Source organism: Pyxicephalus adspersus, chromosome 5, assembly GCF_032062135.1.
Source record: "Pyxicephalus adspersus chromosome 5, UCB_Pads_2.0, whole genome shotgun sequence".
NCBI classification, from domain to species: domain Eukaryota; kingdom Metazoa; phylum Chordata; class Amphibia; order Anura; family Pyxicephalidae; genus Pyxicephalus; species Pyxicephalus adspersus.
Window position 1 is genome coordinate 25776807 of NC_092862.1, and position 14785 is coordinate 25791591.

General features: G+C 38.3%; 2 protein-coding genes across 2 annotated transcripts in view; both read left to right on the forward strand.

Annotated features, from left to right (window-relative positions):
- PIP4P2 (phosphatidylinositol-4,5-bisphosphate 4-phosphatase 2) overlaps positions 1-10755 on the forward strand; it is a gene marked incomplete in the record, with an annotated part of 29502 nt that extends 18747 nt beyond the window's left edge. Inside the window, 4 exon segments of the mRNA XM_072410937.1 lie at positions 1532-1655; positions 3049-3101; positions 5955-6045; positions 7624-10755. Of these exon segments, the coding sequence (XP_072267038.1) occupies positions 1532-1655; positions 3049-3101; positions 5955-6045; positions 7624-7767 (412 nt within the window).
- A 3311-nt stretch (positions 10756-14066) lies between these two features.
- The window catches only part of C5H8orf88 (chromosome 5 C8orf88 homolog), a 19619-nt gene continuing 18900 nt past the window's right edge, over positions 14067-14785 (forward strand). Inside the window, exon 1 of the mRNA XM_072410941.1 lies at positions 14067-14155. Coding sequence (XP_072267042.1) covers positions 14107-14155 — 49 coding nt within the window. The 5' untranslated portion in view covers positions 14067-14106. The remainder of the gene's footprint in view (positions 14156-14785) is intronic.

Below are 14785 nucleotides of genomic sequence, written 5' to 3' on the forward strand. Positions count from 1 at the left end.
ATCTAATCTATCTATCATCTTTTACAAGCATTGTGTTGGGACAAGAGTCTAGAGTCAGAGTGTGTGTGTCTGATATTTTTTCAGTGCATACTAAAGCAATAAGGAAAAGAGCCCCTAATGTGAAGGTGTATTCTCTCCAGGATTCTCAAAGATTCTACAGTTAGTTCTGAACTGCTCAGAAACACCTGCTTTCCAAAAAAAGATTATCTGTCAATATTCCACAAAATCCAGCATTGGTTTAAGGTAACGTCACCTTTATGATTAAAGTGTATCTCTAGGGAAAACGTTATTATTTTGGTTAGAATAAGAATGCGTTACTGCCCCTGTCAAGTTAGGGTTGATTTCTGTGTCCTGATTGGGGAGGATTTAGTTCACTATTTGTACTGGTGACCATTGTCACTGTTAATCAAAGTGAGGGGAAAGGCAAAATTTTTGATTTGCCTCCAGACAACTGTCTGAAATGGGAATTCATTTCACTTTGGTAGATTTTCAACTTCTTTTTTCACCTTTGGGACAAAAATGAAGGTATGTTTACCCCAGTAGTAAACTGGCAGCAGCAAATACATTGACAGGGATTTTAACTCTGTACTAGTCTTTTTAAACCAAATAAAGTGTTGGCTATACATACACTTTAAGCCCTTTTTGGGTGAAATTTTCTCTTGTTCACTTTTTCAAGCGCGAATTTATGAAAATCCCCAGGTTAAGCCTTGAATACGTCTTGTGTTAGGCAACAATTAATGCTGAGTTTTGTAAATGAGACACTTTCTTGGCTAACTTATTAAAGATGAAAGCTTTCGCGAAGACTCTGATCCCTTCCTCAGGCTTCAACAAGGGATCTAAGTCATCCTGCAAACTTTCATCTTTAATAACTTAAGTTGGTCATTTAAAGAGTGTCACTGTCACGCCAAACTTTCTGATTCACTTTCAGACTGACCACTCTGAAAGCAGCTGTAGTTGTGAACCTTTATCTTCTATGTACAATATAAAGGGTAACTCAGTGGGTAGACAGGTATCCAAGGTGTATTTAAGATTTTCAAATGGGAAAAATGAATGAATAAATGCTGATGTAATTTGGAAACTGTGTATATCATTATTATTAATTTCAGAGTATATAAAGACCTGTGTACTAGACGTGAAAGCTGTCTGCTCACCCTGTAATAACTAAAAATAATATAACTGCATTAGAAGCTTCAATTAAACCAATATGGTTTAGATGTGTATATAATGTATGTATGTATGTATATGTGTGTGTGTGTGTATATATATATATATATATATATATATATATATATATAAAAACACGTGTAAAAAAAAATGCATGATTTTTGCGCTAGTATTAAAGCTTACGGTGGTAACACCTACAAAAAGTGAACCATTAGATGTTAATTTAGCTTTTTGTGCATTTAAACTATTTATAGAAATGATTGCTTTATAATGAGCAAAATGCTTTGTCTACTCTGTCTACTCTATAGCTATGTATAAACTAGGTACAAAAATATAAACTGATAATAATATAAGCTTATCTTTATAGCAGACGTATTATTAATCTGGGCCCTGTATTACTGATACCTGAAGAACAGCCAGCCCAGCCTTCCCTCCCGGTTCAGCCAGAAGGTACCCGAGTAGTTTGTGGTCACTGCGGAAACACTTTTCTGGTAAGTTTCTAATGTACATGTCACCCATGTATGTACAACTGGACATTTTATTCCTAAAAAAAAAGTTATTTGGGGTAATATATACACATGAAATACTGTTTTCTATTTGTTTATGTATGTATGTATATATATGTACATATATGTAAATATATGTAAAAAAAAAAATATATATGTTACGTAATCCATAGCAGGCATGTCCCCTATTTTTTGGGAAAAAATCTCATGTTTATACAGTGAGGCAGCACAAAGAGTAGTTATGGTGTGTAAGCAGTAACCCTTAGCACCAACTAGGCTATAGTATACTATATTTCAATGAGAGGTGGTTCTTGTAGAATTATGGCACAATCAATACTAATAATATCGTCATATTAAATAAACCTGTTTACTTTGATCAAACAATAGGTTCCCCCATTTTGCAAACGTTAACAAATTCAACTGGAAAATTTTGATCAATTTTTAGGTTTAAAACAAATTGAAAAATGAATGAAAAAAAATTTTTTTTAGGAGAATATGGTAAGTGATAACCTCTTATCCTTTGTTAAATTATGTTACTGTTCTTTAGAATTGGTTTTTCATTTTTGTAAATGTATTGTTTTTATATCTAGACCCCTGTTATGCATTCCTGAGGAAGCAGCCTAGTTCTGTGAAACGCGTTGAATATTTTCTCTCAATGAAGGTCTCTCTCTTTGGGATTATTCCTTTCACAATAACGACAAGGAGTCTAAAATTATTAGGGAAAGGGATGCGCAGAAGGGGCTTTCCCTGTGCTCTGCCGATCTCACGCAAGCGCAGTGCAAGATTGATTGATTGACGTAAGCCGAAGCAAGAAAAACAGGCGAGGATTGTGGCGCAGGCTGGATGCTAACCATGGCAATGAAAAAAGAATCTGTGCCATGGGACCAAAGAGAACCTAATCATGGAAAGATTGAGGACTCTGCAGAAGTAAAGAAGTGTCTTTTTTTTTTTCTAAATGAAAGTTTCGCTTTACAGCGTTTCTAACCCCATCACAACGCTATCAAATTAAAAAAAAATGTCTTGTAGTTTTACTTCAAGATGTAAAAGATGTTTTCAGTAAAGGAGGATTATGTGTGTGGATGTGCTTGTGTTGCGTAGATTGGATAAGTGCCCTCACATGAGTATATAGTGATGCTGTTTGTCATTGCTTAGAGCCTGTGTTACGTCAACCAGTGCCTGACCTAATTTCACCAAAGCCTGGGAAATACGTTGTTTTGGGAATACCAGTATGCAGTCCATTTACTTGATGCCAGACAAACGTCATATATCAATGTTTAATAACATCCGAGTGGGATGTCTGTGTCTATATTCTGCTTATGACGTTGAGATAACACTAAATCAACATTGTTGCTAACCAGCTCTTCTTTCTCTCTTGCAGTGGATGGAACTGAGATTCAACACATTGGCAAAGTGCCCACATTGCAAGAAAATGTAAGTTTCTTATATTGAGGATTGCAGAACTCCAGGCGAATGCCTTAAACTGACTTTTAACTTACTTTTAACTTACTTATGCATTCCTTTTGAAATTCATAACTTCATTTTCACGTCAAATGTTCTAATTACCCAAAGTAGTATAGCAGCACTCAGGCTGCTTCAGGAATGAGAGCAATTGGAAACAGTGAACATATCTGAATAAAATATACTAAACTATACTAATAAACTATACTAATATACTAACATCTAGAAATACCCACTATAAATCTCCTGATAGTAGGGGACAACGGTTGTCACAACTGCACGCAACATCCATAACGTAGCAAACATCAGTTACCCAGTTCCACCATTGGACCTTAATGCTATATGAACTGATAAAAATTCTTTTAGTATTTTTTCTGTTTACATGTATTGTTTTATATAAATAAATTGGTTTTAACTGTACAGACTTTGAAAGTACTACTTTGAAGCTTTCTTGTTAAAAAAAAAAAAAAATCTATTTACCTATTGATTCTTGGAACGTGGCTTTGTATCTATGGTAAAGATAGGGGCTTTTTCTTATTCTTGTACATAGTGTTACGGTTGTGTTTATAGGACTGGTCTGTGTGAACAGCAGAGTTATAGGGAGGATTGGTGTTTTGGTGCCAGCAGGGGCTCTTGTAAAGTTTGTTGATACAGGGACGGTCAGTGTTAGGGATGGGGTTATAGATTTAGTAGTATAGGGAAAACTGTATATGCAGTGCTGAAAACTAACAGGAAATAGCCAACTTTTGTTAAACTTTACCTAAAAGTGGGAAAAAAAATCCAGATGAAAAGCAGAAGATGGGTCAGTCACACCCTTCATAAGTGCTGTCCCCTTGCTTATTATACCTGCCAGCCATGCATTACATCAGAGTTCAGAAAACCAGATCCCCATTGCTTGACATCTAAAAATTCAGTAGGTGATTCTGCCCACTTGTATTTTGGATGGTGTTGCTGTTTAAAGTGGAACTCTGATTCACAAATAATGGGCACAATGACAAAGTGTTGTTCTGCCTAAAGGGAATTGCCAACGCTGAACTGAGGAATAGACATCACTGATATCTGGAGAAGGGTAAGTAAAAATTGGAAACATTCCAGAGGGTGGGGAAATGTAAAACAATAAAAAAAAACTGGAGTTCTATTTTAGGCTCACCAGCATTACCTTTTATATGGAAGCTAAAAAATGCAAAAATGGTTGCAATCCTAGCAATGAATGCAGATGCTAGAAAGCACTTACACAGACATATAAAATTGTTTTTCTTGATAAACTCCACCAGATTATATTTCCCCTAATAGGGAAACAGAGCTGAGAGCAGAGAATGTTCCCCTGTACACATTCCATTAGAAAAGCCCAGTCACATCGTAGTCATGTGAACATTCATACCATTAACTGATCACATAGTGGGTATAGTCATATGCCATGTGTTTCCTTATTTTCCTACTTATGTAGGCCAAGCATGCTGAAATCCCACACCGCAGATTGTATAGTAGAGCAGTAGAGTTGTAAAAATAGTTAAAACGCACAAGGTATATTATAAAGTGGGTTTTGTTTCAAATGCTTTTTTAAAATATATGTAAACCCTAAAAGTTGAAAATAAGAACAATAAAAAGACACCACTGTGCAGGAGCCCTGTGTCAAGAAATGTCTTCAAAAAATAAATATACCATGCCTCTGTGTGCTAGAAGTTAGTAATAAGTAGCTAGTAATAACGGACACAGAGCAGGTATTAAACACACCCTACAATCACCTAGTCTAAGAGAAATGTCTGCTAATTATCACCTCCTGGTGCTACTTGATCAATGCATTAAATCGATGCTTTATGACCAGTAAAGAGAACTTTCTACTTTGTCCTTTAGCTGTATTAAATTTAATTATTATGGGTACCACTCGTTTCAGTGAGTTCTGTCCCTGTCCACCAGATCTGCTATTTCTTTCTGACACATACTTTTCTAATATAAACGCCGGCTCTGAATGCATAAACAAGTAGGCACTGTTACCTGTTTCACCATCAGGTAACCCACCCTAAGAAATTAATAAAGCAGTTGCTGAAATATATGACTAGAGATATGAACTGGTTGCAGAAATCTGTATGGTAATTGATACGGGGCCACTTCTAATGGATCCTTGAATGTCTGGCCCACATTTTAATGGATGTACTTTGCTGAGTCCATGCACAATCTGGCACTTCCATCTTGGATCACTGGACTTAGAGCTTAGCTGGCTCCCTTTAGTTACAAGTCTTTGCCTGTGATATATTTAAGTATTTATACACAAAAATAAATGATACAGGTGTAAAGTGTTGGCACGTAGAGATGCCAAAGGCAGCTATAAAAAGCCTGCAAATATGTTTGAATGCTGGACTGTCCATCTGTAATCTTGCTGCCAAGTTCTGCCCCACTCAGTCTTAATGACCAGTCACTAAGAGGGCTCCCTCACTGCCTATCTAAAAGCAGGAAGGCAAGCCTTGGCACTAACAAAAATTTTGGACATTTGTCATAACAGCCTGGTATTTTGTTATATTTACAAGCTTTTAAAGTCCTGTGTCAACATTTGTTTTTAAGTAGGTTTTGCATTCCCAGTCACATGTATGCGAATAAAAAACCCATCTGAATCATTTAAACTGATTAATATTGGTCATTGAATTCTGAATGGGCTCAAGCTGATGTCTTTTATAGAAGCCCATTGACACTGGCCCTAAAGACATTTTTGGACACAAATCTAACAATTGGACAAAGGCAAACAGAACAATTGACTGTGTATCTCTGAGTGATGCTTGTTACTTGGGTGATGATAAAATTATTTTCTTTTCTATTTGGTTTTTCCCTCAGATCATCTGTAGGAAGTGCACTTCCCCGCCGACGCTGTTGTGCTTATATTACAATGGGAATGATCTGCATTTTTATTGGTGTTGGCCTAACTGTAAGTCACTTACCATTTATTTTCCATTCTCGGGGACTTGTGTCTTGTAAATTTGCAGTTCGTTAGAACCATTGTGAGCACCCGCACAATCTATTGCAATAAATTCTAACTACCAATTAGAACTTAGTAAAAGTTATGCATAGAAACTCAAAATATGATTTTGGCTTTGGAATTGGTATTAGGAAAATGAATGTGATTAAACTTTTTACATAGTTATTTAGGTTGAAGAAAGACAAATTATCTCTAAACAAGGCAAATCTTTAAAAGGTGGCTGTAGCCAAGCCTTAGGCTATGTACACTTGTGCAATAATTATCGTTGGAAAGGATCGTGAAAGACTACATGATGCAGGAACGAGTGCTATACATACAGCACCGCTCTGCTCTATGGAGAGGGGAGGGGGAGAACGATGGAGCGGCACCCCGTTGCGCTCTCTTCCCTTCACATTCATTATGATTGTTCACCGCCCATCGTCTGTGGATCCGCCAGGACGGTCGTTTGGACGATGGACAATGAGTGCTCTAGACACGCCAGATTCTCGTCCGATATCGTCCCTAAACCGAATATCGGGTGAGAATAATTGCACGTGTGTACAAAGCCTTAGAAGGCACTATGACCAGTTCTCTAAATGTAGCCATATACATATTGAATAATGATTTATCTGGGTTAGAGCAATCCCGTACCAGTAACTTGGCATTGATTAAATTAAATAAAGCAGTACCAAACCCGTGATACTTGCCTGTCCCCATCCCATTGCAGGGTGCTGTCATCTTCTACCTTCTTATTTTCCCAAATATGATCTTGAGACATCTTGATAGGCTGGGCCGGGATGACATTCAGTCATTCCCGGCACATGCAGGGAAAGCTGGGATTGCTGGGTATTCTGGAAACCAACCCATGCACAGCTCAGCTTTTTTGACCATTTCCTGGAGTGATCAGGCTGGTAGAAGGGATTTTTGCAGAATGGACATTGCCTGTCTCTTTTTGCAATAAAGACCAGCATTTTTCAAAGTGAAACTCTAGTTTCCCTTTAACTGATGCAACCCCAATCCTATCTTGCATTTTGCAAATGACTGAGAATACCATCAAATAGTCATAACCATTAACAACCATTTAACACCAATTGTTTAAAGGAGTTTTTTCATTGTCTACTCTAATTGTACATATTACACTATATGCAATCACCATCAGAAACGAATGACCTCTCTAAATCAATTGACCAGCAACTTTAAATCAATATACATTAGTTGTATCAAATTACTGATTGATCATGTGGCTACAAATATAATTAAAAGTCATCTTTTTATTGTTGTGTGTCTACTGGAGAGGGTGTCACGAGTATAGGAAAATTATGGGACCATGTATTGCCAGGTGATAAGGGGGGGGGGGGATTCTAAATATTTAGTATTTGCAGAACAACTCTGAAGGCTCCCAGAGAGAAAAGTTGAAGATATTTGTGTACTTTTTTTTTATTTTTTTAATTTAAAATAAATTTTATTACAATAGATGCAGATGTTGAAGTTAAAATAAATGCAAATACTACGGCTGTTAATGTCAAATTATTCTCTGTTCTTTCCCAGGTTGGCACGCAAGATTTTGCCAGGCATTTCCGAGCAACATATGTTTCCTGGGCAGTTGCCTATCTTTTAGGATTAGTTTGTCTTATTCGGGCCTGTTACTGGGGAGCCATAAAAGTTAGCTATCCAGAGCATACCTTTGCATAGATCTGTCTATAATTGAACAATATAGTGTATTATTTATGGTTAATATTTCTGGGTATTAGAGTTCTTAATAACCCTGTGGCTGAATTTACTACAGAATAGTACACTGAAGAACTCTTCAGCCACTAAAATGCTTCTTGGAAATGCCCACCCCTAGCCTTCAGATAGTGATGGTAGCCCAGCACTGCTGTACTTCTGGAATGAGTTGCAAACTACTGCAGTTTGTGTTCTTCGGGTATAACCGCTTGGGGAATCAAAGATGTAATTTGTGACTTAGTAACAAGGAGGTGCAGCCCTGCTGACAGTTGTGCAGGGGTTGGACGTTTCCAGTAATATTCAGGGTTGGACACACTCAGAGGTTTCAACTTATCCTGCTATGCAGCAGGACATGACGAGATCCCGGTCCAGTGTGCTTAATTCTGTGTAATCTATCCATAGTCATTGGGGGAGGGGTAATATTTGGTAAATGATATGTGCTGAATACTCATTGCACTACATAATATGCAAATTAGTTGTCTTTGCTGCTAGATCTCTCTGCTCAGAATATCCTAGCTTTATTTACATGTTCAGACATCTGTCATTTTGCATTGTTAAACATGTCCAGGGGGCTATACTGCAATTGTGCTTTTTTGTCCTATTTTCTGTTTTCATTGTGCCATTTTTTTTTACTGTCAGTCAATCCTGCTGTTTTTACTTGACTAAATCACATTTTAGCAGCTTGCATTAAAGGTGCATTGACATGGGCACCGCTTAAATCAAAAAACGGCTGCAATTGTTGAAGGAAACCTGTGCCGAAAGAAATTTGTAGGTTGTCATTGCCAACTTCTTCTGAAAATGCTTGCTGCCTGGTATCCTGCTGACCCAACACTTTCTGGCCTCTGAACCAAACCACAGTATTCTGATCAGGGGTTGTGACATCACTTGCTGCATGCTTTGTTCAGAACTGTGACCTAAACCAAGGAACCTTTTAGAAGGAGGTTGTCAGTGGACATCCCCATGTTTCTGCCTGTACAGGTTTTCTTAAAAGTATGAAATTCAGGATATTCACAAACATGCAGGGTTAGAAATAAACCTAAACAATGTAAATTTTAGGTATTTTCTCCTAATAGTCAGATACTGTGTTAAATCTGTAATAGAGAATTAAGTTTACAATCACATTTCTACACTGGATAGTAATATTACAACTCAATCATTTCTATTACCAGATATAAGGTAGGAATTATTAATAGTGACTTTGATAAACTTTTTTCAAAAATGCTAACCTAAAACTAATATATATATATTGGTGTCACTGCCCTTTATGAAGCACAGCTGCCCATTTACAGATTTTAAAATACTATGAATAAATTTGAAAAATTGACAAATTTGTACAAATGCGTTATAGGACGCTTTATCTTTGCTCTTGAAGGAAAAAGTAAATATGGTCTCTTCATTTCCAAGCAACATTCTCTCCCGCACTGCTCTGTTCACCCACTAGGGCCATGGTCCTAGTGGGTGTAAGGTTTTGTTGGATCCTACATAGGGCTATGGCCTTTTCCTGCTTCCATGTGACAATTCTGCGCCAATTATGAGGCACCAGGCACCGCCAAATGGAAGAATACAAATAGTCCAGATGCCTGCACCTACACTTAATATGCAGATTTTTTTTTTTAGGTTGGTGACTTACCAGGTATTATAAAAAGCTTTCATGTTACTTTCTTACCGTATTCCTTTTAAGCGGGAGAGGCATTACCATTTAATTAGGAAAGGCCATGATAGCCTGACTTCTCCTTAGACAATATGTGACATACCTATTTTATCTATTTTCATTATTGATCCCTGCAAAATATAAAAAAAAAGGTTTTACTGTGATCCTGAATTGCTACAAAAAAATAACCCTCCAAGGACAGTCATAAACACAATGCACCTTTACATATGAAGCAATACTCATTTACTTGTCATACATCTTGTCTGTGAACATTTGGCTCCATTGCAGTGGAACATGGTCTTTCATGAAGAACATCTTCTATATAACCATATCCGTGTTCATGTATGATATTAAATGTCCATACTTTGGGAATGGGGAGGGGAAACCAAACATGCGCTGTCTATGCCCTTAACTGCAGTGGGATAATTTGTTGTTGGTTCCCTTATACCTTTGCTGCAGCTGGAATCTGCTTACCTGTGAAGTGTCAATTATTTGATATTGTTTTTTTTCTACCAATAAGAAAAGCCATTCTCAATTACTGGAATGTACCGATAAGAATTTGTATGATTTCCTAATAGGGGGTTTGGGGAAGTTTCTTTTATGTTATTTTTGTTGTGTAGTGCCGGATACCCTATACAGGTTTTTGGTAATAGCAGGTGGGTGGGTGGGGGTGATCACAGTTTGTGCATCTGGATACCAGCGGAGGTAGACATATTGTGATACAGAAATATTTTTGACAGAGGAACCTTTTGGACTTCTTTCTTCTGACTGATTTTGGAGATTTCTGACTGCAAAATCCTATTTGCCAATTGAACAACTTTGCCCATGTAGTTCCTCACTTGGAGGTTCTTGAGGTAAAGAATAACTGTTTCCGATACATGTTATGTTGTAAGACGGGGCATCAAAGTACGTAGTCTTCATTACCATCTTGAAGACGCTAAATAATTATTTCAAAAATTATTTTTTTTAATTCATTTTCATGGGGGGCTCAAAATGTACACAATTTACTTTATACCATTACATTTTCACATGTTTATATTGGCAATACTACATTCCCATTAATTTAAGCTGCTGGTCAGGAGTTCTGACCACCACCAAGGGGAGGTCAGGATTTTGAAGCAAACTACTCCTGAGTCTCACTGGGTGAAGGTCATGTTAGATCTGTGGGTACTTTTTAAATAAGTCATATTAGGTTCAGGGTTACCTTATTTTTACAATTTTCTTATGTTATGTTGTGGGTACCCTAGTCCTACATGGCAGTGTTAAGATTTTGAACATGAATTTGAGCAGAGAGGAAACAAAAAGTCCGAAATAACAAAAAGGAGTTATATCTTTATTGCAGAGCTGGTTCCTCATAAAGGTAGTTTACAATAAAAAGAAGAGTTTTGACTGAATAAAAGTTATGCTGTCTTGAATGTTATTTCAGTGCACATATATCTGCCTCCATGTTGTCTAGACAGGTGCACTTTATACCTTACTTATATCCTGGCCAAAACCAAGAATCATATGCAGTATTACAGCCTGTGATTTTTCTTGAACATTAGAAAACCAGTGTGCAGATTCTGTATTATGCTTATGTACGTGGAGTCACACATATTCCGTTCAAGAGCCATAGTGTAACATTTAGAATTTGCAGAAACTATATACTATGTATGTGGTTGTTTCACTCAATCTAGCCATTTAATCTGGATAGCAAAATACAAAGAATTATGATCATTTGGCCATTTATTGAGGGTGCCAGAGCACAACAATTGTATTTCCTATAATATGTTACTTGTTTGTATAATAAATGTACATTACTATTAGCCTGTTTAGGATTATCTTGTATCTTTTAAAATACTATAAATAAAGGTTATTATAGAAATTGTGTGTTTTATGATGATTTATATGTTAATATTTGTATTTCTAGCTGTTACAAGCAGGAGTCATCTTTCTTTTTTCAAAGATCAAATGAGCAGAGCATTCCAGTTCTAAAGCCTTAATCTATTCTAATGTTTTTCACAAGGGCCCCAGGCAGTTTTATAAATAGTGTTATGAATGGCCCTGGATCACTCATGTGTAATCAGGTTCATTGCTTTACTTCTTCTCCACTGCAAGATATCTTCAGCCTTCATTTAACTGGAAAATTGAGAAAAAACTGTGAGTGAGGAGCTTATTGATTCAGCATCAACACACGCTTTTTTTTAGTGTGCCCATGCAAAGACAGTAGTTCTGACCTTACTATGCCAGTGCATAAATCAGGAATGCCTGGTCCCGAGAAGAGGTTAAGAGAAAAGAGTACACACCGCAGCATTGTATGATGGCCTAAAAACACCATTGAAAGGGAAATATAAAAAACACATGGGGGCCACATAGTAAGGGAGGTGAATGCTCAGATGGGCAGGAGACTAAGCTAACTGCTTAAAAAACTATGGGCGAACCCAAAAGTAATAAACATCTATAAGCAAAAAATGTTAAGTGGTTTAGATGCACAGTGTGGTTGGAAGCATTAAGGAATATGTAGCAAGTAATACAAGTTTTAATTGCTGGCAATGAATCAAGAACAAATAAATATTGTCTTTCACAAAAGCATTCAGAGGATCTGCTAACAGCAGAAGACAAAGGAACATTGACCCTTTCAATGCATTTGATAAAAGTCTACAAGCCGAGGACAAGCACAGCATTGAGTGTCATCTCCTGGCACCAACAGCAGACCTCTAGTTTCTTTGCACCTTTCCTCAGGTCACACTCTACCCAGACCACTTTACTTTTCCTCCATAGCTATACAGCATTTTTCACGGACTGGCCCCTTTTAATCATGCATAGGAGGGCCCTCTTTCGAGATACTGCACCAAACCTAGGGCTTGGTCTACACGGATGTTTTCCCCAGTGTATAACCTGAGGCTTTAAAAGCCCATGTTTGAAATTCCAGTGAGCTAATCCAGGACGTTTCCTTAAGGCACAATGATGAGCGTTATCTATAACGTTGCTTGCAACGTTTAAAAAATTAAAACGCGGGGTTAACACTGAAAGACGCCCAAAATTGCGGGTAAACGCTTCTATTGATTGCAAAGGTGCTTTTTCCCGCGTTTATAGGCACTTGAAACAAAAACGCAGTGAAAACCCGGCATAGATGTATTAAAGGCAAGCTTTAAAACGCTAATAAAAGTGCGTATGAATGCAGTAGGAACGTTTTCTTGCATTTTTAAAAACGTCCATGTAGACTCGGCCTAAAACATTTTACAGTGCAGGCTCCATATAGTGGCCTTGCATGCTTGCCTTTTCAAAGGCCCACAATATGTATTTCAGATATGGGTGATATGAGTGGATTCATCAAAATTTCTGATTTGGAAGCTGAGGTGGTCACTATTTCCTCATTGTTTGGATTACTTTTGCCATGGACCTGGACTAATCAAAGGAATTATGTCAGGATAAAAAAACTATAAAACAGCTTTGTTTCATTTTTTTGGTGATTTACTGACCTATAAAAAGTTTGTCTATTATATTGTTCGGTGTCAAAGGATGATGATGACGGCAACAACTGTGTAGCATGCGTCATCATAACTGGAGTTAGTAATACCATGTCTCATATCTCTGCCCTGACAGGATCCTATAAAGTGCATGTTCCAATCTAAATCCCAAACTGCACTACAGTTGTGAGCTGCACCCAGACACCAGTATTTGCATAACTGCACAGACAAGAATTTCCTAGAAATACGCATTGGTGGCTGCTATTGTTTACTTTGATCAATGGGCTCTCCTCCTCCTTGACATTACAGCTTTTGTTATATCAAAGATGTTATCTCCTGTGGCCACTTTCCATCGGCATGCATGGGCAGTTTTTATCACTGGAAATGATCTTTCATGATCATTTCTAAAAACCAAGAGTGAGAGATGATCGAACGAGTGCTGTACACACCTCGCTGTGCTCTACTTCATTGACTTGTACAGCGGTTGGTCATGGATCCATGACACATGTCAGATTCTTGCCTGAGACTAGCACAAAAGACATTTGTAAATGTAAGTTTCCTGATGATGGACTATGCCTGTGGAAGGCCTATGGTAATCCTGACACCAGTGACAAAATAATTTACAGACCATTCACTCTACATCCAAATACACATGTTGGCCTTTTATTGTTAGTGGTACACCAACGTACATTCACAACCCATCTGTTTGGCAGCATCCCACAAGATATTATGCTACCATGCAAAAACTGGAGCAGGCTAATGCATTGGTAGTCCAATCAGCTGACATAAAGACATCATAGCATCAAATAATATATATACCAAAAAAACTTTTTAATGTGCATTACCCTATTTCTCAGGGACTCTGGCAGACGTGTGTGTTGCAATGCAGCGTTGACTTCTGAGTGATGTAGTCCGTGTGTTCATTCCCCTTAGATTATAGGCTACTACACGTGAAAGAAGAGATTTGGGGTGATATTATTTCTGCCTTTAGTAATGACATTACCATATAAGTAGATTTGGGGTGATATTATTTTCTGATTGAGTTTGCAGCAACAAATGGTGGAAACAATCTGGGAATATGATAACCGCAGGCACAGGCTCTCTGTGATTGGCTGGCCTCCTGCTCACCTCGCTTTCCTATTGGCTGGGGCTACACATGCACTTGACAGAGAAGTGGATCTCTCGTGCTGAGGCCAAAGCACTGTCATGGCTGCCGGGACGGGAGCGGGTTTGTTTGCCCTCCAGCAGTGTAAAGGTAAAGTATTTTCCACACTTTTCTTGCTATTTTCGGGCCTAGCTATTGGAAGCTGTGACTTTATATAATGTATACACGGTTCTGTACACCGAGAGAGGGCTGCCGCCAATTTCTGTCAGGGAGCCCGTACTTGTTTATGCTGCGCGGTAATTTATCCCTCAGCCGGGCTGCACTGCGCAGAGGTGGCGGTGGCCTCACTCACAGCTGATCGCTCCGGCCTCTGAGAAACGGCAGCTTCTAGCTCTGCACCAATCGTGGCTCGAGCTTGAATTAGCTGCCTGACACTTGGGCTGTGATTGGCTAACATTCCGAGAGGGCGGGGCCTGAGAATTCTTGGAGCATAAAGAATTAGTGAGGTGTCATCCTGATAACGGATCTTCAGCGGATTTCCTACCGTGTCTTGTCTCCTAATGGTGCCTGTGGCTGGGTATGGCTCATCCAATATGGGGCAGGGGCTGGTTGTCCTGGCTATCACTAGGAAAGAATGTGGCATTCTGGCATTTAGGGGGCAGGAATGGGTCATCCTGGTGATCAAGGGGCACAAGTGGGTCATACTGGTGATCAGGGGGCAGGAATGGGTCATCCTGGTGATCAGGGGGCAGGAGGGTCATCCTGGTGATCAGGGGGCAG